The following is a 24,549-nucleotide window of genomic DNA, read 5'->3' as shown; positions in this document are numbered from 1 at the left end:
GCCCAAGGGGCTGACTGTGCTCAGGGCAGTGCTCTGTAACCAATCCGGTGACTCCTTTTATTAAGCACCTGCTGTGTACACAGATCAGTGTTGATGGCCGTGGTGAAGGCAAGTGCTCTGGAGTCAGGTAGACTGGTAAAGACTGCTTCTGATGGAGGTCAGCCTCCCACCCTTTTCTAAGCCTCCATTTCCTTTTCTATAAAACAGAGAATATGGTAATACTTCACTTAGAATGTAGTTGCGGTGACTCAGCAAGCTGACACCCACCTGGGAGGTCTCTGCAGTCCCTGGCACATGGTAAATGCTGTAAAGACTGTTGATTTCCACAACGGGACCACGTCTGTTCAGAATCCTCCACTGGCTCCCCATCTGATCCACAGGAAAAGCCAAAATCCTCAAAATTGCATCCAGGCTCCCCACCTGTATCCCTCAGACATCTTCCTCCACTTCCTCCCCAGGCCTGCTGAACTCAGTCACACTGGTGACTGTTGTTCCTTGAACGTAGCAGACATACCTCAGGGCCTTTGCACACACTGTTCCCTCTGCCTAAACCACTCTCATCCTCCAGATAGCCACATGGCTTATTTCCTCATTACCTTCAAGTCTCACCCAGATGTTACCCCTTAATGAAGTTTTCCCTGGCCACTCTATTTAAAATTATAACACCCTGAGAACCCTGATCCCTCTTCACTGCTTTACCTTTCTCCCCAGCTATTACCCTATGACATGCGCAGTATTTCTTTTTGTTTTTCAGTAACAAGTCCACTGAGATATAATTCCTATCCTGTTCACCTACTTAAAGTGCATCATCATTCAATGGCTTTTAGTGTGTTCCAAGTTATGCAACCATAACCACAATCAATTTTAGGACATTTTCATCACCCCAGCAAGAAACCTGAGAGCCATTAGCAGTCATTCCCCTCCCTCCTTCCCCCAGACACCTCAATAGTTGACTCATTAATTTTTTTAATTGTCTGTTTCCTGCTGTTAGAATATTTTCTCACAGAGAGAAGAGGTATTTATTTTGTTCACTGTTGTAACCTCAACACCACGAATACTGCTTGGCGCATAGTCAGTCCTTGGGAAATATGAAAACAGGGAGAGACAGACAAAGAGAGAGACAGGAAGAGGGAGAGGGAAGGGGCAGAAAGGCGGAGAGAAGAAGGCTGGGGTGTCCCAAGTTTAAGTAATGATTGCTATGCTTCTACACCCTCTAATTCAGGTCTGGGCTGAGTCTGGCCAACCAGAGAAATATAAAACTGTATTTGCTTATGATCCAATTGATCGTCAAATGACACAGTCGTGCGTTAGTTCCGGATGGAACTAGAGTAATGATCATAGAAACGCTAGAGTATGTTAAAGTATGAGGTAGTGTGAAATTCTAGAAAATTCTGAATGATAAAAGACTTCAGGACTCATAAAGCAACTTGTGCCTCTTCCCAAGAATTCCCTGTATACCCAGGACAGTCATCCTACCTTGAGTATATGGCTCGCACCTGTGCAAAGGGAAGCAGTCGCTGATTCGAGCTGAAGGGGCTCCTTATGGTCACTAGAGCTACTTTCTTGGCACCTGAATTTGGAAATTGTGCTTCCATTCCCATCAAACCCCCAAAGTCATGAGATGCCTCTGATTACAGAGTCTTCCAGCCACTGGTCAGTTATATGATTGTTCTTAAACTTAAGGATTCTGTGGACCCCTTTGGCAACCTGATGAAGCCTGTGGACCCTGCCTTAGAACAGTACTTTTAAATGCATGAAATAAAGTGTACCAGTTTATAAAGGAAGCTAACCATATTAAAAGACAGTTACCAATATATTTTAGCTAAACTGTGATATAGTCATCATATGTTTTTTATTAGAACATTATAAAACAAGATCTAGCAGCCACTCTGATGACCTATTATTTTGAGGTGGTAATGTGTGTGAATGATATTTTGAGATATCTGCAACAGTTGGAACGGGATAAGGAAAGGTCTACATTTTAACAGCCCCCCAGAGATTCAGATGTAGCTGGTCCAAGCAGATCCCTTGGGGAAACATCTCAAAGAAGAAATGCCATGTTGTTTGGGACTCCACCAATTTCCAGGACATGCCCATGACCTTGGAAAGGCCGATTCTGGCTACAGGGTTGGATCATGTCTACACGGGTGCCACCTGGGAGGAGGCCCCCACACGTTCTCCTCTGGGGCCTCAAAGGTTTGTCCTGAAGTATTTTAAGGGCCCCTCCTAGCACCTGGGCTGGAGCTCTGCTCAATTCCAGTGCTTCTCTTGAAGGAAAGGATTTGCTAAACAAATCTGCACTTCACCTAAGCAGGCAGTCCACAGGAGCAGCTCGTCACGTAAATTGTTTTTAAGGACAATGCGCTCTGTAAATTAAATGCTGTCGTTGCCGCTGAATATTGACTTTCGCATATGAATTGTTGGCACACAAATAGGTGCTGCTAATTATGAATAGGTTCCCTCCGTTCATTAAGTCAGCCCCATTGAATGTGTGTGCAGAAGCATGTTGATAAGCCATGTCGGCGACGGAAAGTAATAAAATTGCCTTCTTTTCTGATCTGACTGTAATTTAGACTGACTTGCTCTATGGTCTGAATCAATACAGCCTTGCCCTGTCTGTGTACATAGAGAGCTGTTCTTCATATTCAAAGGTTACTCTGCTCATACGGATTCCAGAAACCACTGTTGTTCCAGCAATGGCGGGATGGAGAGAGTTTGTTCCCAGCTGTCCCTGCTCTTCTTGAATCGGGCTGCTCGGGGTTGAGGGCAGAGCCCCTGACTATTGCCTTCTTAATAGCCAACAATAATAGATGTTGACCTAGGGATCTATGAAAAATCTACATGGGCTACTTCCAATGTAACCATTATTATCCACATAGATGTGGGAATGAAGGTAAGAAGGGGATAAATAACTTGTCTAAGATTAGCCACACCTGTGAGTTGTTGACTTGAAATTGAATCCAGTTCTCCAGGCAGAGCTTTCATCACTAGACATGACTCCCTGTCTCTGGGGGAAGCCTGGGCATTCCTAGGTGATATGGGTGAACTGTATCTGCCTCTATTATATCAGAACGTTAGTCAGACCTTTGTTCTTCCAGGTCTGAGGATCTAGTTTGCTCTGTACCAGGTATTATGAGTGCTGTCCTCAAAACTAAATTGGAGATGTGAAAATTCACAAAGGTTACCAAGTATTTCACCAGCAGGTAGATGACGGTAGACCCACCCCCATTCCCCTACTCCCCTCACCCTGCCCTTGCCTGCTGAGACTTCTCCCTGTATACGCCCTGCTTCTATCCTCAGGGCATCATATTAAAACCCCAAACTGCCTTCTTCAGTGGCAATGTATAGTGGTGATGTTATGGCTTGGGGCAAAAATACATCCACTATTTCCAGACCACCTACTGTGTGCCAACTGCTTTAAGCACATGAAAGGTATTATTATTCTCATTTTATAGATAAGAAAACTAAGACTTGGAAGGATAAATGTTTTGTCAAAAGCCACACAGCTCATAAGTGGCAGAGTCCCATTTCAAATCATCTTTTCTTTTTCTGCTTTATGTGCTGGGTCCAGTTGAGTTCTGCATTCTAAGCACCTGACACATTGCCCTTAGCTTGGGAAATATCTGTTGAATGTCCAATGAATACACGAATGACCCACAGTGCACTAGTCTATGAAACAAAAGCTGAAGAAAATGCTGCAGGGGAGGGGAACTCAGTGAAATTCTTGTCAAATATTTTGTGTTCTATTGAATTCAATTTTGAACTCAGAGAGCTGGAACTGGAATCTCTGTATGTCAAATTATTTGAAAGTGAAAATGAAAGTAGCTCAGTCTTTGCGACCCCATGAACTGTAGTTTGGAATTCTCCAGGCCAGAATATTGGAGTGGGTAGCCTTTCCCTTCTCCAGGGGGTCTTCCCAACCCAGGGATCGAACCCAGGTCTCCCACATTGCAGGCAGATTCTTTACCAGCTGAACTGAGCCACTCACATTATTTGAGTGAGAAGCTCAATCAGGAGATCACAAAGGTCCCCAAACTGACACAGGCTGGTGATTCTTAACCATGAGCCCTAGGAAATTAGCAAGACAGTACTTAGAGTCCAGTGGGCAGACCAGGCCTCCTTACCTGAACTGGGTCAGTCCATCCCATCTCCAGGGAAAGCAGAGGCCCTGGCTGTGCTCATTTTTGAATTAACTCGACTCTGCGTTTGGTCCCATCCATCCCATATTTGTGTCCTCCAAGACCTTGTTGCAGCTCTTCTGCCCAATGTTCCTTGCCTTGCCCCCAAGCTCCCAATTAACCTGCATTGGACAGCTATTAAGTAGAGTAATTGCTTTCTGTTCTTTAAAGGGGAAAAAAATGAGGGCTTCATTGAAAAATGCCTCTTTCTGTTTTCTTTTTACACTAAACTGTGAACTTGCTGTACCCACTCAATGTGTTCCTTGAAACAGGACCATTAATTTACAACTGTGCATAAAAAGGGTTTCTGGGTTGTCTCTCCTCAGGGGGGAAAAAAAGCCCTCATTGCTTGGACAAGGGGGCTCTCAAATGTAAATGGGGAAATGGGGTCTTTTCATAAGGCCCTGCTGCCTCTGGCCACTAGAATGCACCTGTGACCTTTTCTATGGTAAAGTGTCACTGGCCTTAACCTTTCTGTGCCTCAATTTCCTCATCTATAAAATAGGGAATGAGTTGGCTTTGTTCAGTCGCTCAGTCATGTCCGACTCTGTAACCCCACGGACTGCAGCATGCAGGGCTTCCCAGTCCATCACCAACTCCCAGAACTTGCTCAAACTCATGCCCTTCGAGTTGGTGGTGCCCAATCATCTCACCCTCTGTTGTCCCTTTCTCCTCCTGCCTTCAATCCTTCCAGCATCAGGGTCTTTTCCAATGAGTCAGTTCTTCGCATCAGGTGGCCAAAGTATTGGAATTTCAGCTTCGGCATCAGTCCTTCCAATGAATATCCAGGACTGATTTCCTTTAGGATTGACTAGTTTGATCTCCTTGCAGTCCAAGGGACTCTGAAGAGTCTTCTCCAACACCACAGTTCAAAACCATCAATTCTTCAGAAGCAAGGAACAAGCATCTTTTAATTTCATGACTGCAGTCACCATTTGCAGTGATTTTGGAGCCCAAGAAAATTTTGGAGGCAAGTTAAACCACGGTTTATGATGCTGGAGAGTGCCTTGATTTCCTCATCTGTGCTGTGTGACCTAGGTCAAGTAACTTGATCACTCTGATCCCCAGTTTTACCATCTCTGAAAAGAGAGTGATGATACCTCCTAGCCCAGGGTTGTGGGAGGTTCTGAAAACATATCATAGAAAGTGGTAGCTGACTGTGGATGAACAGCAGGGAAGGAATTGAAGGTGCTGTCACAGTGCAGGTTTAGGCGAAAGGAATCCATGTTGGAATATGCAGTCCTTTGTCTCGGGGTGATCACAGTGGCCTGCAGGAAGACAGCTTAGAGGGAACTGCACTGATAACCTGAGTCTAGAAGGCAGAGCTGTTTCCCAAAGGGTAGCAAGGGAGATCGCAGGTAGTACAGAGAACACTTTCTATTTTTAATTGCCATGAATTTTTTATGGGTACTAGAAAAATATTGGTTTTCCTTTTATGACACTGATATAAACTTTCCTTTTTCAATGAATATATTGTGTGAAAGAAGGAGCCAATTTAAAGAAAAATGTTAAGTAAATAAATTTGACCTGCAGCACACAGATATGTGAGAATTCATGATGCTGATTCTCAAATGACTGACATTTGGGAAACCTGATTATAAGCGGATTCTCAAGTAGGTTCCTAGAACCAAACTCTAGCCACCCAAACTCAGTGTAGCTAGTGACAAGAGGGTTTGTTGCTTTGGGTTCATGAATGAAGCTGACGTGGAAGCAGCAGATAGCATATACATAGAGTGGGATTTGAAGTGGAGCTAGTGAATGTAGAATCCCCATGCCAATTTCATCTCCCATGACCAACCCTCATCAGAGACATCCTTTAGGCCTGTGATCCAGAGACTGGGCTGATGACAATGATGACTGATGGTTATGTAGATAGTTATGATGACGAAGATGATAATGGTGGTCATGATGATGGAAAAAATGGTGCTAATGATGAAGATGATGACGGTGGTGACAATACAAAGTAAAAGACATATCTGAATACTTATTTTACATTTAGAATGTGCCCAACCCTATTTCAAGTGCTTTAAGTGATTTATATGATCGCCTCATTAGGTGCTGTTATTATCTCCATTTTCCAAATGAAGAAACCAATGCTGGGTACTCTCTACATGTTATCAGTTTAATCCACACAACAAGTTCACAAAGGACATAATTATCCCCAAATACAGAGACGTTAACTCACCCAAGATCATGCAGCTGGTCAGTGGCAGGTTGGAGACTCAGACTCAGAGTCTGACTCCAGAAAGCTTGTCCCTAACCACCAAACACACTGCTCCTCCAGGAACAGGGCAATGATTGAGTCATGTCTCTGCCCATTAAGTTCAATAGGGGAAGCAGATGAATGGGCATTTAAAGCATGTCTGAATTAAACACGTAACATGTTAGACTTTATCATCAGGTGTTGTAGGTACACAGAGTAAAGGGCAATTGATTCTGACTGGGGGCATCCTGGAGGGCTCCCTGGAAGAAGTGGCATTTGATCACAGCCTTGAAAGTCTTCAGTAGTTGAGAAGATGAAGGGGAGGTTCCTGTAAGGTGAGAAAACAGCAAGAGAAAAGGCAGGGAGCCTGGAAGTGCAAGGCAAACTGAATGATGCTCTGAGGACACAGTTAGTCCTTCCCAGGGTCTTCCCCAAGCCTTCCCAGGGTCTTGGGGACCTGGAGGGGTGACGTATGGCCCCAAAACATGGATCCTCTTGTCATCTCCACCCGATTTTGATATTTCTTATTTTGAGCTTTTTTATGAGCACTTTCAAGAAAGACAAAGGGAAAGATGAATGTACCCCAGACTGGCCCTAAATAGGAGGTACTAGAAAGTAAACACCACCTCGCTAAGCTTTTTATTCTGATAACACCAAGAAGCACATTTCAAAATTCAAAATTCAGAAATAACAGAAAAGTTGGAAGGGAATACCCACAATCCCTCTAGGCAGAGAAATCCTTGGTCAACGTTTTGCTTTTTTCCCCCTGTTATTTACTCAGTGCATATTTTTAATAACATAATCCTGATCACTCTGTATGCAATTTTGAATTTCACCTTTTTTCCACTTACCATTTTAACACAAAGATATTTTTTTCATTTATTGCAGCTCTCTGTAAACATTTTTAGTAACTGCATAAGTTTTATCACATACCAGAGTTTACTTAACCATGCTCTGATTTTCAAACATTTGTTTCTTTGTCAAATTTTGGACTCTGTAAATAAGGTTTTGGATAAAAATCCTTGTGCATGAAGATTTTGCTGCATTTTGGATTCCAACCTTGGGACAGAGTCCCAGAAATGGAATTACTGAATCAAAGGAAAGGAGCATTTGTTAACACCTTGGCTACACAATGCCAAATTGCCCCATCATGAACTTGAAGCTGGCCCAGGCTGCAGTGTTCTGTCTCTGTAAAAAGGACTTAGGTCAGTGTAGGGTGACAAACACAGACATTAGAGTCAGGCAGACCCAGGTTTAGAATCTTGTCTCTGCCTTGTGACCTTGAGCCTTGGTTTCCTTATCTGTTAAAACAGGATTTCTCAACCTGGGCATTATTGACTCTTGGGCAAAATTCTTTCTTATGGGGACTGATTTGAACATTGTAGGATGTTTAGCAACATCGCTAGCCTCTACCTACTAGGTACAGTAATAGTCCCCAGGATGTGACACAAGAAATGTCTCCAGATATTGCCAAATGTCCCCTGGGAGGCAAAATCACCCCGCTCGCGGAGCACTGCAGTAAAGCTAAAATAATGTAGTTCAGTTCAGTTGCTCAGTCGTGTCCGACTCTTTGCAACCCTATGGACTGCAGCACGCCAGGCCTCCCTGTCCATCACCAATTCCCAGAGTTTACTCAAACTCATGTCCATTGAGTCGGTGATGCCATCCAACCATCTCATCCTATATCATCTCCTTCTCATCTCGCCTTCAATCTTTCCCAGCATCAGGGTCTTTTCAAATGAGTCCATTCTTCGCATCAGGTGGCCAAAATATTGGAGTTTCAGCTTCAATATCAGTCCTTCCAGTGAATATTTGCCGATTTCCTTTAGGATGGACTGATTGGATCTCCTTGTTGTCCAAGGGACTCTCAACAGTCTTCTCCAACACCACAATTCAAAAGCATCAATTCTTCAGCACTCAGCTTTCTTTATAGTCCAACTCTCACATCCATACATGACTACTGGAAAAACCATAGCTTTGACTAGGTGGACCTTTGTTGGCAAAGTAATGCCTCTGGCTTTTTAATATGTTGTCTATATTGGCCATAGCTTTTCTTCCAAGGAGCAAGCGTCTTTTAATTTCATGCCTGCAGTCACCATCTGCAGTGATTTTGGAGCCCCCAAAAATTAAGTCTGTCACTGTTTCTACTGTTTCCCCATCTATTTGCCATGAAGTGATGGGACCAGATGCCATGATCTTAGTTTTCTGAATGTTGAGTTTTAAGCCAACTTTTTCACTCTCCTCTTTCACTTTTATCAAGAAGCTCTTTAGTTCTTCTTCACTTTCTGCTATAAGGGTGGTGTCATCTGCATATCTGAGGTTATTTATATTTCTCCCAACAATCTTGATTCCAGCTTGTGCTTCCTCCAGTCCAACATTTCTCATGATGTACTCTGAATATAAGTTAAATAAGCAGGGTGACAATATACAGCCTTGACATACTCCTTTCCCTGTTTGGAACCAGTCTGTTGTTCCATGTCCAGTTCTAACTATTGCTTCTTGACCTGCATACAGATTTCTCAGGAGGCAGGTCAGGTGGTCTGGTATTCCCATCTCTTGAAGAATTTTCCACAGTTTGTTGTGATCCACACAGTCAAAGGCTTTGGCGTAGTCAATAAAACAGAAGTAGATGTTTTTCTTGAACACTGTTGCTTTTTTGATGATCCAACGGATGTTGGCAATTTGATCTCTGGTTCCTCTGCCTTTTCTAAATCCAGCTTAAACATCTGGAAGTTCACGGTTCACGTACTGTTGAAGCCTGGCTTGGAGAATTTTGAGCATTACTTTGCTAGTGTGTGAGATGAATGCAATTGTGCAGTAGTTTGAGCATTCTTTGGCATTGCCTTTCTTTGGGATTGGAATGAAAGCTGACCTTTTCCAGTCCTGTGGCCACTGCTGAATTTTCCAAATTTGCTGGCATATTGAGTGCAGCACTTTCACAGCATCATCTTTTAGGATTTGAAATAGCTCAACTGGAATTCCATCACCTCCACTAGCTTTGTTCTTAGTGATGCTTCCTAAGGCCCGCTTGACTTTACATTCCAGGATGTCTGGCTCTAGGTGAGTGATGACACCCAAATAACCATGGTTATTTGGGTCATGAACATCTTTTTTGTATAGTTCTTCTGTGTATTCTTGCCACCTCTTCTTAATATCTTCTGCTTCTGTTAGGTCCATACCATTTCTGTCCTTTATTGAGCCCATCTTTGCATGAAATGTTCCCTTGGTATCTCTAATTTTCTTGAAGAGATCTCTAGTCTTTCCCATTCTGTTGTTTTCCTCTATTTCTTTGCATTGATCACTGAGGAAGGCTTTCTTTTTTCTCCTGGCTATTCTTTGGAACTCTGCATTCAAATGAGAATATCTTTCCTTTTCTCCTTTGCTTTTCACTTCTCTTCATTTCACAGCTATTTGTAAGGCCTCCTCAGACAACCATTTTACCTTTTTGCATTTCTTTTTCTTGGGGATGGTCTTGATCACTGCCTTCTGTACAGTGTCACCAATCTCTGTCCACAGTTCTTCAGGCACTCTGTCTATCAGATCTATTCCCTTAAATCTGTTTGTCACTTCCATTGTATAATTGTAAGGGATTTGATTTAGCTCATACCTGAATGGTCTAGTACCCTATAGAACCTTGTGAGTACTAGAGACAATGCATGTGAGGGGCTTTTTCACAGTGCCTGGCAGAGAGTAGATGCTCAATGAACAACAACTGGGCTGTTGTTCACATAGAGTCATGGGACTCCACATTTTCCATTTACAGGTCCCCTTAAGATCTTCTTCGCCCACCTACCCCTAAAAGTGAATTTCCTTCTCTGATTCTTTTTTTAGTTTCTTGCATATATTCTCCTGCTGTGGGAAATGGAGAGAAGGAGGGTCAGACTCTAGGTTAAGGCTTAGCAGATGGCAGAGAAGTGTAGGGAAGTTTAACCCCTCACTACTGTCTGTTTAACCCCTGCATCACTGTCCAGATATTAAGCTTAGTGGATTGTACTCTGGTTAGGTCGTCTTGATGACACCTTAGGACTTTGGCAACATGGAAGTTTTCTTTGCTTTGACAATCAGAGTAAATAGTGACCACTTGGACTTTTGTCTCAAGAAGGACTTTAAAGCTGCATCTCCACTCAGTGGATAAGAGTTCTGTGATTGATTAAGCATGTCTGCCATGGACATGGAAGAGAAAGGGGAGTATTTGCCGTTTTTACCCTCAGCTGAGACCTTATCTCCATAGTCCGGCTCCCACAAAGGGGATGAATAGTCCTCTTGTCAATCTTCTTTTGAGGAAGTAGCCCCTCCCTCAGATAAGAAACGGGAACCTAGAAGGCAGGCCTTGGGCCTTTAGAGAAGAAACTCCTGCCTTTCACTGAGCCTCACTTCCCTAAGTTTGGATTTTAGGTACAAGTGTCTTGTGAAAAGGTACAGCTGGATGGCAGAGAACTGATGGGCTCTGCAGGCCTGGTTTCAGCTGGGTAATGAGGGGTGGGGAATGGGGGAGACAGTCCCTGACCCCCCACAAGGAGCTAGGCTGGAGAGGGAGGGTTAAATTCTAGGAGTTTATGTTTCAGTAATGAGTCTGAAGACAGAAAGCCTTCTTATCCAAGGGCCTCTCTCTTGTCTCCTCTATTTTTTCCCTTCAACTGATTGAATGAGGCCCACCCACATTCTGGAGGGTAATCTGCTTTACTCATAATATACTGATATAAATATTAATCGCATGTAAAAAAATAGCTTCACAAATAAGTCAGAAAGAGAAAAACAAATGTAGTTATATTAATGCATATATATGGACTCTAGAAAAAGGATATTAATGAACCTATTTGCAGGGGAGAAATGGAGATGCACATGTAGAGAATGGACTTGTAGGCACAGTTTGGGAAGGAGAGAGTGGGATGAATGGAGAAAGTAGCATCAACATTCATACACTATCAAGTGAAGATGAATAGCTGGTGAGAATTTGCTATGTAGCCCAAGAGAGACCAGTCTGGCTCTCTATGATGACCTGGAGGGACAGGATGCAGGGAGAGGAGGGAGGGTTGGGAGGGAAGGAATATATATATATAATTACAGCTGGTTTGCATTGCCGTATGGCAGAAACCAACACAACATCTAAAAATTTTTTAATATATATTTAAATAAGTTTAAAAAACTAAAAAAAAAAAAAAAAAAATAGCATCACAGCAACATTTAGACTAGTGTTTGACCAGATAGCTGGGCACCATAGCCTAGCCCAGCTGACACACAAAATCCACCATCACAAATGTCTTCAAGGAACATCTCCCCACGTGTGCAACACCTCCCACTGTGGAAGAGATGATTTCTGGAGGGACAGGGGCAGTGCCTTAGATAACACTGGTCATGGGAGTGACGCTTTTCAATTCTATTTTCATTCTAATTGCTTTCAGAGGAAAGGCTCCACTTGATATGAGCCCCTAACAACTCTTTCACTTGCTCTTTGTAACAAAAGAAAGCAGGACCAGAATTCAGGTATAAATTAATTACACTCTTTTTATTGAATTAACTTTCACAATGACCTTCTGTTTACAGCAAGGGATACTGATTTCCCATTTATGGCGGTGACATAATGTTTCTTTTTCAGATATATGTATTCAAAAAATAAAATGAGTCCATCTAAGATTAAGTAAATAATTATACAGGTGGTGCTTGGATACAACTACATTCCTGAAGGTTGCTTACAAGCAACCCACATTTGAGAAACACAATCTTAGTCAAGGAAAGTCAGAGCTTCAGGCCCAGCCAGTCTCCCATAAGAAGATATTCTCTCCACAGCCAACCTGGGAGTATGCAGGTTTGGTTTGACAAAGGAGAAAGCTAGTTTTTTTCTAAGAAAGCATGAGAAAGTCCAGAGTGTTCTCAGAGTTTGCCAGTGCTGAGAAAAGTAAAACATGCCCCTCAAGGAGCATGGTTAAGTGCATAGATTCTGGAGCCAGAATGCTGGGGTTCAAATCCTCTTTCTGCTGTTCATAGCTCTGCCTTGCCGAGAAGTTATTTCACCTCTTTGGGCCTCTGTGTCCTCATCTGTAAAATGGGTTTATAAAGGTGCCTACTTTATAGGGCGTTATGAGAACTCAATGAACTAAAGTGCTCTAACTGTGCTGTCACATAATAGGTGTCATTTTGGTCTGAGTTGCTATCGTTGGGAATGACGGACAAAGAGAATACTGTATCACAGTGTCCTGAGTGACAAAGAAAGTAGAGTGTGGCATCTGACACAGGGGAGTGGGGGAAATTCCAGAACGGTGTCCTGGAATATAATATATAAGCTGACACCTGGATGATCAGCAGGAGTTAGCCGGGAAAAGAGGAGAGAGAGAATGTTCTAGATAGAGGGAATAACAGTTTATGCCCAGGCTCAGAGCAAAGAAACAGTATAGTCCATTCTGGTGCTTGCAAGAGAGGCAGTACTGGTTACGGCAGAGGATGTGACAGAGGGTGTGTCCCAGATGCAGAAGGCTGGAAGTAGACACGTACAAAGGGCTTTCTGTGCCTTGTTAGAAATTGTGGGTTCCAAAGGGCAGGACTGGGGTTATCATAGCAGCCCACCATGCTTAAAGCAGCACCCCAACCCTGATAAGCCATTGACAGGCGTGTGGTGAATGAACAAACGCTTCCCTCGCTGCCTGATGAGACCACTTCCATTGAATGAGGGAATCTCGAGATGAGCATCTCTGCATCTCTTCTCTGTGAGTCTTGGCTGCCTGAAGGATCTGAAATCTTACTTCTGTCCACAGGTGACCTGGTGTCCCGAGCAATGCATCACCTGCAGCCCCTCAATGCCAAGCACCATGGCAACGGCACCCCCCTGCACCACAAGCAGGGGGCGCTCTACTGGGAGCCCGAGGCCCTGTATACCCTTTGCTATTTCATGCACTGCCCGCAGATGGAATGGGAAAATCCCAACGTGGAGCCCTCCAAAGTCAACCTCCAGGTGGAAAGGTAAGACATGTGTTGGCTTTGGATGGCCAGAGAGAGAAGCTCCCATCGGGCCGACACCACTTTGTGGTGGGTGGGTATTGCCTCTGAGGAGGTGCAAGGGTGGGGCTGTGGGTGCAAGGGGCCAGAGCTGCCCAGTTTCCAGAAACTCACTGGAGGTTGGATCTTGTGCCCTGAGGAGTATCTGAGACCTAGGTGCGTGCTAAGTCGCTTCAGTCGTGTCTAACTCCTTGCGACCCCATGGACTGTAGCCCACCAGGCTCCTCTGTCCGTGGGGATTCTCCAGGCAAAAATACTGGAGTGGATTGCCATGCCCTCCTCCAGGGGATCTTCCTGACCCAGGGCTTGAACCAGCATCTCTTATGTCTCCTGCAATGTTAGGCGGGTTCTTTACCACTAGCGCCACCTGGGAAGCCCTGAGACCTGAGTGGGATCTTTGAAATGGGTTTGCATAGGGCTGGTCCAATTGGGGATAAAACTGGCCTGGGTCAGAAGAGTGGGTCTTCAAATTCCGGAGAGATGAGGGTTTCTGCAGGGCCAGGGGGCTTCCTTGTGAAGGCAGCTTTGGGGGATGCCAGCCCTATGGGTGGGAGATGTCTGTCTTCATTTCATCCTGGCTGTCCTGGGGACTTGAGAGGGAGACTGTAACACCTGCTCAGCCAGGAGTGGGCTTCTCGGGTGTGCAGGAGGCAGTATAGCAAGTCCCATGAGTCAGAACCCTCCTGGCAGAGAAGGAGGGGAGGGCTTCCTGGAAGAGGAAGCTCCCTCTGATCCAGCTTCTGCTGCTCCTCAGCACCATCCATCCACTCCCCTGTGCCTCAATCTCCCCATCCATAAACCAGCAGCAACACCAAGTGGTTTCCAGGTTCCCTTCTGCCTGGAAAACCCGTGGATTTTCTGAGGATGGTTTCACCCTGTCAGAGGCAAGGAAGGCATCCAAAATGCCATCAGTCCAGAAGGCTGCCTGGACGCATCCCCTCTTCCCACGCGGACAGGTCCAAAAAGCTCATCTCCCCTACGCGTGGGTGCTCAGTCGCTTCTTTCATGTCTGACTCTTTGCGACGCCATGGACTGTGGCCCACCAGGCTCCTCTGTCCATGGGATTCTTCAGGCAAGAATACTAAAGAGAGCTGCCCTCCTCCAATGATCTTCCCAACCAGGGGATCTGTCTGCGTCTCCTGCATATTGTAGGCGGATTCTTTACCCACTGAGCCACCCAGGAAGCCCCGCATCTCCCCTAGCATCTCACAAATCAGGCCCATCCTCCAATGTACACAGGCTTGTTCACTGTAACTACTACAGTAGTGACCCTGTTTATTGAGTGGTTAAAAGAGCCGGCTCTGTGATCCAGACTTGTAGGTTCGAATCCAGGCTCTTCCAATTAAAAGCCAGAGTATCTTGGAAAAGTACCTTTAACCTCCCTGTGCCTCAGTTTCTTCATCTATACCATCTATAAAATAAGAATAAATCCTTCATAGGGCTATTTGAAGCCTGAATGCATTGAACAGTGCCCAGCATGTAGTAAATGCTTCATAAACATTCCCTTTTATGAATGTTGGAGATCTTACCACACATAGCTGAACAGCTCCCAGTTTGGGCTCAATGCACTTTTTCTCTATTAAATGATTCCAAGTGGTTTGAAATGTTCATTGGATGCTCTGATTCTGCCAGAATGGATTGGTTTTAATTGGGCTCCTAAACCAAGTCACTTGGCTTTCAGTTAAAGAAGAGGAGAGAGCATGGGTGAGACAGAAATTGCCTCTTTTTTTTTTTTTTTTAAGAATCCCAAGTTAGCATCAATATTTCAAGCCAGTCTGGAATTAACTTAATCAGGGGATTAGCCACGTCTGCCAGTATCCAGGCCAAATCAGTGGTTCCCTGTGTATATTTTCATGTGCCAAACATACCCAAAGTGGAGAGGTGGCAACGTGGTCCCCAGGCAGAAAACAACCTCAGTCAGACACACCGAGGCTTTGTGTTCTGAGTATGAATCATGGTGGCTGGGAGGATGGAAGCCGTTGGTCTCAGCTTTGGGGTATCTAGTCTTCAGCCCCACCCCAAAAGCCTATAGAATGGGGTAGTTCCTCTGATTCATCTCCTCCCCACACTCTTCAATTCCTGCCTCTATGTAGATGACTCCCTCGTATCTCCAGTTAGACATCACCACCTCTGAGCGCCAGGACCTTATGCAACTCAGCCTTCCAGTTTCACTGCCAAGCCTCACACTGGCAGGCTGGATCTTCTCGGGACACCTTATCCTTTTCTGCCCAACACAGCAAATGTGTGTGTGTGTGTGTGTGTGTGTGTGTGTGTTTATAGCCTGTGAGCTTTGTGAGGACACAGAACACATCTGTTTTGGTTGTCACTCCGTACCTAATGCCAAAGTCAACCTCTGGTATATATCACAAAGTCAATAATTAGGTGTAGGATGAAAGAATGGACAAATCCATTGATCCAGCTGCCTATGGAACATTTCTGTCAGGAGTGTTCACCACCACCTTAAAACTAAGGCCAACCTCTTTCCCCTCAAACCGACTGTTCCTCCTTCCTCCCCAGTCTCCAAGAATGGCATCACCATCAACCTGGTCAAACCAATCAGAAAACTGGGGCTCACCCCACACTCCTTCCTTTCCTCCCCTCCTTCCTATAGCTAGCTAGTCAGTAGGTCTTCCTGAGGCTATATCTGTGCCATCTCCAGTTCCTGTAATCCAGGGGTCCCCAACCCTGCCCCCACTCCCACATTCATGGCCTGTTAGGAACTGGGTTGTGCAGCAAGAGGTGAGCGGTGGAGAAGCGAACAAAGTTTCACCTGTGTTTACTCCGATGCCCATCCTCATTGCCCACGTTACTGCCTGAGCCCCACCTCTGGTCACGTGAGCAGCAGCAGTAGATTCTCACGGGACCGCAAATCCCACTGTGATCTGTGCATGTGAGGGACCTAGGGTGCACGTTCCTTACAAGAATCATCCTGAAACCATCCCCCACCCCTGGTCTGTGGGAAAGTCGTCTTCCATGAAACCAGCCCCTGGTTCCAAAAAGGCTGGGCCTGCTATTCTAACGCTCCCTCCCCAGATTGCTGCCACACCGCGTGGCCCAGGCCCTCGTTCCCTTACTGCCGTTGTTGGTTCAGTCGCTGAGTCACATCTGACACTGCATTGCATTTCTAAATGGTCTCCCTGGGTGTGACGCTTCATATTCTCTGATCAGCTCCATCCTCATGGCCACCAAACTGAAACTCTAAAATATAAATCTCATCGTGTGACCTACTCCCTGTCCCCAGCTCCACACCATTGCATGGCTCCCGTTGTATTTTCTGTTATGTAGTTTCCATCTTCCCTTCTGGAATCTATTTTCAGAATTCAGAGTGTAGTTGAAGTGACTATTAGTCTAGGGAGACCATCGAAGGGTTGCAAACTTTCTGGAGCAAGTTTTAAAGAGGAATGAGCTGTGAGGGAGAGCCCAGTAAAGAGAACGTGTCCTGTAGTTTGTCGGAGTCATTTATGTCAATATTTCCATTCCTCCTTGGTTGAACTTTCAGGCGACGACACAAAACAAAAAGAACTCTCCACCTTTTGAGTTCTGTTCACTTTGGTCTCGGGAAAGTGTGTGGATTTGGGGGTCAGATCAATTTTTGGAATCAGATCCCGGCTCTGCTTCTTCCAGTTCTGGGACCTTGAACAAGTCATCTCACCCCTATTGAAACTCTTCTCTTCCACTGAGAATGAGAATAAGACCAGCCTCTTGGGACTGGTGTAAGCCATAAATTAAATATTGTAGCTAAGACATCCAGTGCCACGCTTAGGAGGAGGAGAGCTCCCCTTATCCTGCGAGAGTAGCTGATATTATACATCTTCTTTTTATTTTTTGGCTCTAAAATGCTATTGTCGTTGTCCCTGAAGAAGCCTGTGTATGATTCCTTCTAGACAAAAAGCTGTTTCTTCCCATTCTGAGCTAGAATAGAGCTTGGTATTTACTAGCATCTGAAAACACAGGGAAGGGCTTCAGAGGAGGGAGGACTCTGTTTTCTGTCAAATGTTTACAGCCGCTTCATACCAAAACTTACTAACCAGACGTTTTCAATGGGAGGTAGCATCCTAATTTGGAGCTGTTTTATCTCTTTCTCTCTTTTCCGCAAAATCAAACAACATTGCTTTCACTATCTATGCTGGCAAAGTCAAGTAAGGTGACGGTGCTTATATGTTTATCATAGTCTCTTCTAAAACAGGAGCTGAATATTGTGTGCTTTTTATCCATGCCCAACAGAAAGTCTGAGACATATTTGATGACTGAAATAAAGATAGTTTTGTGCCTCAAACCATCTCTGCTTGTCAGAAGAGCCTTTCTTGGCTGAAGTATCTGGAACTAGGTCTCCATATACCATTTTCCTCTTTCATGTGGGCATAGCTTTTGAGTTGCTACATTTGTTTTGAATAGTTTCATTTTTCATTGTGGGGTTTTGAAGAAGCTCAGTGCCAGTATAAAATCTCTGTAGTTTAAGTTGTTCCAGAGCTTTGGCTACTAATTTTTGAGCTTCTTAAATCTCACACTTTATGTTAAAAAAAAAAAAAAACTCAGATAAATTTTGTAAGATTATGATTAAGCTATATGTATTTCCCAAACAGTAATGATAAATGTAAACACCTCAATTCCGAGGGTAGGTGTCACATGTGGCTACTACTATTTTTTAATAGAATCATCTTAAATCTATGACAAGATTTTCCTGCCCTACATCATTACTGGGGCTTCCCTAGAGGTTCAGATGCAGAAGACCTGGGTTCAATCCCTGGGTCGGGAAGAGACACTTGCTCCTCAGAAGGAAAGCTATGACAGACCTAGACAGCAGAGACATCACTTTGCCAACAAAAGTCTATATAGTCAAACCTATGGTTTTTCCAGTAGTCATGTACAGATGTGAAAACTGAGCCATAAAGAAGGCTGAGCGCCAAAGAATTGATGCTTTCAATAAAGAATTGATGCTTTCAATAAAGAATTGATGCTTTCAAAGTGTTGTGCTGGAGAAGACTCTTAAGAGTCCCTTGGACTGCAAAGAGATCAAAGTAGTTAATCCTTAAGGAAATCAACCCTGAATGTTCACTGGAAGGACTTATGCTGAAGCTGAAGGTCCAATATTTTGGCTACCTGATGCAAAGAACTGACTCATTGGAAAAGACCCTGATGCTGGGAAAGATTGAGGGCAGGAGGAGAAGGGGACGACAGAGGATGAGATGGTTGGATGGCATCACCGACTCAACGGACATGAATTTGAGCAAACTCCGGCAAATAGTGAAGCACAGAGATGCCAAGTGTGCTGCAGTCCATGGGGTCACAATGAATTGAACACGACTTAGCAACTGAACAACAACATCATTACTGGAAATACTAGTGATTCCTAGATGTATTTGGACATGAATGATTTCAGTCATTTGTCACCATAAAATTAAAAAGAGGAGGATAAATAGGAGTGTTTTGTCGCCTGGGTTAGCTGGTAATGCCTGAGAGGAACAGTGATCAGCTTCACATGGAAGACTAGGCATTAGGTACTTTTATTCTACCCCAGTCTCTTGAGGAAACCAACCAAATTTTACACCTAGGCAGTGGCAGTTCTCGCCCCTCTGATAAGCAGAGCTGTGCAAACAGATGTGTCAGACTGTCTACCAGGGAAATCTCAACCACAAACATGAGCCTCCAATCACCAACCATTTGAGGAAAATGAATGGGAGAAACAAAACAGTCTTAACAAACGGAAGAATTTACACTTGAGGAAATAGACTTAACCAAGCAACAGACATTTGAAGCTAACGATATTCAAATACATCTTCCAAGAAACTTTACCAGAAAATCACCACAATACATCAATACATGACAAGTGATATCCAAATGTTAACATATTCCAATGGAAATAACCAAGGTTATGCAAAATTTCTGGCCTTCTGATTGTAACTCTTCCCCATTCTTTCCCATCAAGGAATGTATATCAGAACACAGGTGAGGAAAGTATCCTTGATACAAGCAACGCTATTAGTAGGAATGTTTAGTTGCAAAAGTTGAACCTGCTTAGCAGAAAGAAAACCTCTGGGAGGCCCAGTGTAAGCAGAGGGTTAACAAATCCTTCCCTTTCCTGCATGAGAATTTGACCTTGGGTTAATTCTCTAGCTCTGTTGCCCTGGAAACATGATAAAATTTGCAATATCAATTGTGTTACTAAGCAACATTGCTTATGGTCAAAATGACCCTAGATTGGTACATTAGATCTGGCCTTATAGTACTATAAATACTTAGTAAATATCCAGAGATTTGGGCTTCCTTGAATTCACTGATCCCTATGATAGTGATGTCCCTTTCAAGGACCTTGGAAGCTATTTCTGTGGAGTTGTTATAGGAGATGCTGGGATTCGTAAATCAGGGCAATTCTCACAACTACCCAAGTGGATCTTATCTTCTTGCACCTGAGCGTCACCTGGGTAGAAGATAGCTCTGAGATGGCTGGGTGAATTGTTATAAGGCCTCCCAGTAAAAGGAACGTTTGATGTTGTCACGCAGGACAAGAGTGGCTATGATGGTTCCATGAGTCTAAATGTTCAGCAGAGCTTAAGAAGGCTTCTGGTGTGGGACTTCCCTTATGGTCCAGTGGCTAAGGCTCTGCATTCCCAATGCAGGAGACCCAGGTTCGATCCTTGGTCAGGGAACTAGATCCCATATGTTGCAACTAAGACCTGGCACAGCCAAATTAATAAATATTTTTTTAAAGAAGACGACTTCTGGTGGGCACTGAAGCTGGAGAACAGCCTTTGAGGCCACACAACATGGAACAATGCCCATGTCGCGCCCCAGGACTGCTCATAGCCACAGACGCTGGACCTTCCATCACTGACGCTGGACAGTGGTCACTCCCAGCAGGACCTCTGTCGCCGTCACCCTTGAAGCTAAATGTCTCTGCGACCTCCTTTGTCATGTTCCATTTATGTCACACCACGTGCTTCTCAATCAGTGGAGCCTGGGTCACATCCCCACACAAAGCAGGAGGGGCAACTGGGAACATGAATTTCTACCTTATTGAACCATTAACTTATGATATGGGAAATTCTCCAAACAGTAAGGTCATCAGTGGTTCCAGGCACCCAAAATCTTGACAGAGGGTCACTACACTCTTCTACTTTACTTTTCAAAAAATAAATAGCACACAAGTGGATCATTTGCACAGTTCAGTACTTTTGACCATGATTAGCTGCACAGCTCACAACTGATTGGCTTACACACCTCAGGGAATACTCCCCAACATATGGACTCCCTAGGCTGACATCCTAGGAACTTCGATAGCAAGAAGGAAGAGACAGGACTATTTTTTTTTCCTGGCATTCTAAGCAGCAATGCAGGATACCTTTTCCCAGAGGAAGAATGCTACTTTCTTCCTAAGGGCCGTGATCACATCTGGCACAAAAGTCCCCTAAAATGTAACCCCGGTGCTTGTGGGTCCTGGAGAAATTCAGAAGCAATGGATGAATAGGGACAACCCACAGTGAGAGAACCATGTATTTAGACCTGTTTTCTGCAGGGCAATTTGTGGGCTTGCCTGCAATTCCAACCATTGTATAAATGGTTCTAATGAAAAAAATGCATGTTGAATTCTAAATAATTACCTTAAGAAACAAAGTTTTAAAACATGATCTATGTGTGACATGAGTGTTGCTGCAATTTACTTCATCTGGCCAGGGTAAAGGCAACTCTAATCCCAATATTTTTCAAACTGCAGGTTACAGCCCATTAATGGGCCATTAAATCAATGCAGTACAGAGACTGGCAAACGATACCCCGCAGGCCAAGCTTGGCCCACTGCCTGTTTTTATAAAGTTTTATTGGAACACAGCCAAACTCACTTGTTTACATATTATTTATAGCTTCTTCGGCACTTGTGGTTAGTTGTGACAGAGACCAAATGACCTACCAGGCTGAAAATACTATTTATCCCTTTCTTGAAAAAGTTGCTAGTTCCTTGTGCTGTGGTTGTAACTTGCATTTTTAAAAAACTAAGTAAAATTGAATAAAAAAATAGAGTCGCTTGCCTGGAGGAAGATAACTGTACTTCTTGAAACTTTTTTTGTTGTTACTTAACTGGAGTTGATAATCTTGCCAAAGTCATGCAGCTAACACTGCAGAACTAGTCTTTGAACTCTTGGCATCAGGCCCCACTCCGTTTGTCTTTGCTAGTCTGTTTTGCTGTCCATGGATTATGGTTTGAAAGAAATATTTGAAAGCCTCATCCCTAATCTCGAGAATCTTTTTGTAATCTTTATGAATGTTTACAGGATATAAAACTAATATACTTATTAAATAAAATATAAATATACAAAAACTTTGAAGGAGAAACTTTGAGTCACCCATAGTCTCTGCATCCAGGAATAAGCACTGAGACCTTATAGGAAATTTCCTTCCAATCTTAGTTTTCTGTGTATATGCAAAAGTTTTTTGGTTGTTTCACAAAATAAGGACCCAAGGGTAAATGCAGTTTTGTTGATCCGTGTCATTGAATAGACTTCAAAAGCATGACTTTTCCAATGGACTGTCCCATCATTGGATATAGAATTTAAAGTCAAGAGAGCTGAGCCACAGGCATGTTGAACATGCTTCATGCTGAAGATGATAAAACGAGGCCCAGAGGGACAAGTGTACGTGGAGTCACAAGCATATTTTCAGTGCATTTGCAAAGGCAGTGCCTCTGTGCCTCTGCACATGCTCCTCCCTCTTCTTGGACCACTGTCCCCTCTGCTCCATCATCTCACTTCATCCTTCAAGACTCATTTGAGGCATCACTTCCTCCAAAAATCCTTTCCTATTGTCTAAGGATGCACTGAGTGTCCAGGGCATAGCTCAGTGGATAGCGTTTAGTAAGTGCTCAGTAAATGCTTGCAGAACTGAATAGAGCTGGGTCTGAAACCTCTATGTTCTGGCTATCGGCCCAGAGAGCCGTGTGGCCATTGCCAGCTCACAGCCCTCGGATTGGCGCTGGCTCTACTGCTCACTTGCTCCAGGTTTGTTTCCCTAGCTAGCCACAAAAGTAATCACTGACACGTAACAGGTGATCCATAAATGACCAGGGTTATTATTTACTTCCTTAACCCAGATTGATGTCTTCTTAGATATTTTAAGAGATTTTGACCAGCACTTAGTATGTGGCAGGTCCTGCTCTACATACTTTATGTTATTAACTAATTCAGTCCTTAGAATACCCCTTGAGGCAGGAGCTAGCCTCACCTCTCCCCATTTCACAGATGAGGAAACTGAGGTGCAGTGAGGTTAAATAAGTTATACACTTGGCCAAGTCTATGTGCATGCTTGCTAAGTCACCTCAGTCGTGTCTGACTCTTTACAACCCTATGGACTGTAGCCCTCCAGGCTCCTCTGTTCATGGGATTCTCTAGGCAAGAGAGAATTCTCTAGGCAAGCTGAATTCTTCAGCTCTCTTGAAGTGGGTTTCCATTCCCTTTTCTAGAGGATCTTGCTGACCCAAGGATTGAACCCGCATCTCTTATGTCTCCTGCATTGGCAGGCAGATTCTTTACCATCAGCATACCACCAGTGCCACCTGGGAAGCCCTGGGCAGGTCTGAGAGTATCAGAAACATCAAATGAATGCTGTGTGTCTAGAGGGAAGGAAGCCCTCTCTGTCTCTCTCTCTCTCTCTGGGTGGGGAAAGGAAGGTGAAAGAACAGAAAACAAGACCTTGTTCTGAAGAGTTGTTGGGTGGAACAACAAATTAGACAGTAAAGAAGGTTGAGAGAACCGCCAAGGTATCAGTACTTTCTCCTATAAAAAATGAGGAGCTAGAAGGAATTCTGAGAAGGAAGGTGAAGACCAGAACTACATCTGATACTTCGTAAGCCCTCCCTTGGTGGAGGCATAAGGGCGCCTAAAGAAAGGTGATGAACATTTGATAAGCACCTACTATTGTGCCGTGTGCTACGCGAGCAACTTGACTTACAGATTTTAACTGAATCCCTACACTCCACCGTGTGAGGTAAAATGCCTTCATCTACAGGTGAGACTAGTCACTGCTAGTAGGAAAATGCCATTTGGAAGCTTTTTAGGTAATGCTAAGGACCTTCATAGCACATTAATTATACCTCTGGACATTTTTTATTCTGGAGCCATAATGCCTGAGTTTATATCTAGGTTCTAATACTTTCTAGCTCTGTGACTTTAACTTAACCACATTACTACTCTGAGCCTCAGTTTTCTTATCTGTAAAATGGGAGCTTCAGAGGGCTGGTGTGAAGCTATCATGTGTTAATATATAGAAAGCAAATAAAATCCAGCATGCATTAGGCTCTTTATAGGCAATGGCCATTATTAGTCTCATTGTCAAGGTGCTTATAACCTAGGGGCATACTGTAGGAGGGCTCCTCAAATTTCAAAATGCATTTGAATCCCCTGGGATCTCATTAAAATGCAGATTCTATTCATTATGTCTGGGGTAGGGCCTGAAGTGCTTCTTTTTTAAAAAAACTTTGGCTGCGCTAGGTCTTCACTGCCACACCTAGGCTCTTCCTTGTGGAGCTCAGGCTTTCTTCGGGCTTGGCCGGGGCTTAGCTGCCGTGGGGCCTGTGGTATCTTAGTTGTTCAGTCAGGGATCGAACCTGTGTCCCCTGCATTGGAAGACAGATTCTTAACTACTGGACCGCCAGGGAAGTTCCTGAAGTGCTTCATTTCTAACAAGCTGCCGGGTAGTGCCAATGTTCCACAGAGCATCATCATGTGAATAACAATATTGTAGATTTGTGTGTTTGTCATTCATTCCCCCAACCTCCTCCAACCCCCATTTCAAGTTTCATAAACTCCAGTACTTTGGCCACCTAATGCAAAGAGCTGACTCATTGGAAAAGACCCTGATGTGGGGAAAGATTGAGGGCAAGAGGAGAAGAGGGCAACAGAGGATGAGATGATTAGATAGCCTCACTGACTCAATGAACATGAGTTTGGGCAAACTCCAAAAGATAGTGAAAGACAGGGAAGCCTGATGTGCTGCAGTCCATGGGGTCACAAAGAGTTAGACACAGCTTAGCAACTGAACAACAACAAAGGGCAAGAGATGAACCTTTTTTGGTGATTTTCATCTCTCTGGCAGAGTTCAACACATAATAGGTGTCCAAGAAATATTTCCCAGGTTTGGGGGACCAGATTGAGCTTTGCAAGGCCTCCATTACCCTTCACAGGCTTCCTTGGT

The 24,549-nt window shown here is 44.1% G+C and overlaps 1 protein-coding gene across 2 annotated transcripts in view; it reads left to right on the top strand.

Moving 5' to 3' along the window:
* Positions 1-24,549, top strand: part of ABTB3 (ankyrin repeat and BTB domain containing 3) — a 319,893-nt gene that overhangs the window by 189,154 nt on the left and 106,190 nt on the right. For both annotated transcript variants that reach the window (XM_061125434.1, XM_061125435.1), the window contains exon 3: positions 13,131-13,335. In XM_061125434.1, the coding sequence (XP_060981417.1) occupies positions 13,131-13,335 (205 nt within the window). The remainder of the gene's footprint in view (positions 1-13,130; positions 13,336-24,549) is intronic.

The sequence above is a fragment of the Dama dama genome, chromosome 22 (assembly GCF_033118175.1).
Source record: "Dama dama isolate Ldn47 chromosome 22, ASM3311817v1, whole genome shotgun sequence".
NCBI classification, from domain to species: domain Eukaryota; kingdom Metazoa; phylum Chordata; class Mammalia; order Artiodactyla; family Cervidae; genus Dama; species Dama dama.
The sequence above is the reverse complement of the archived record's forward strand: the minus strand, read 5'-3'. Positions and strand labels throughout refer to the sequence as shown.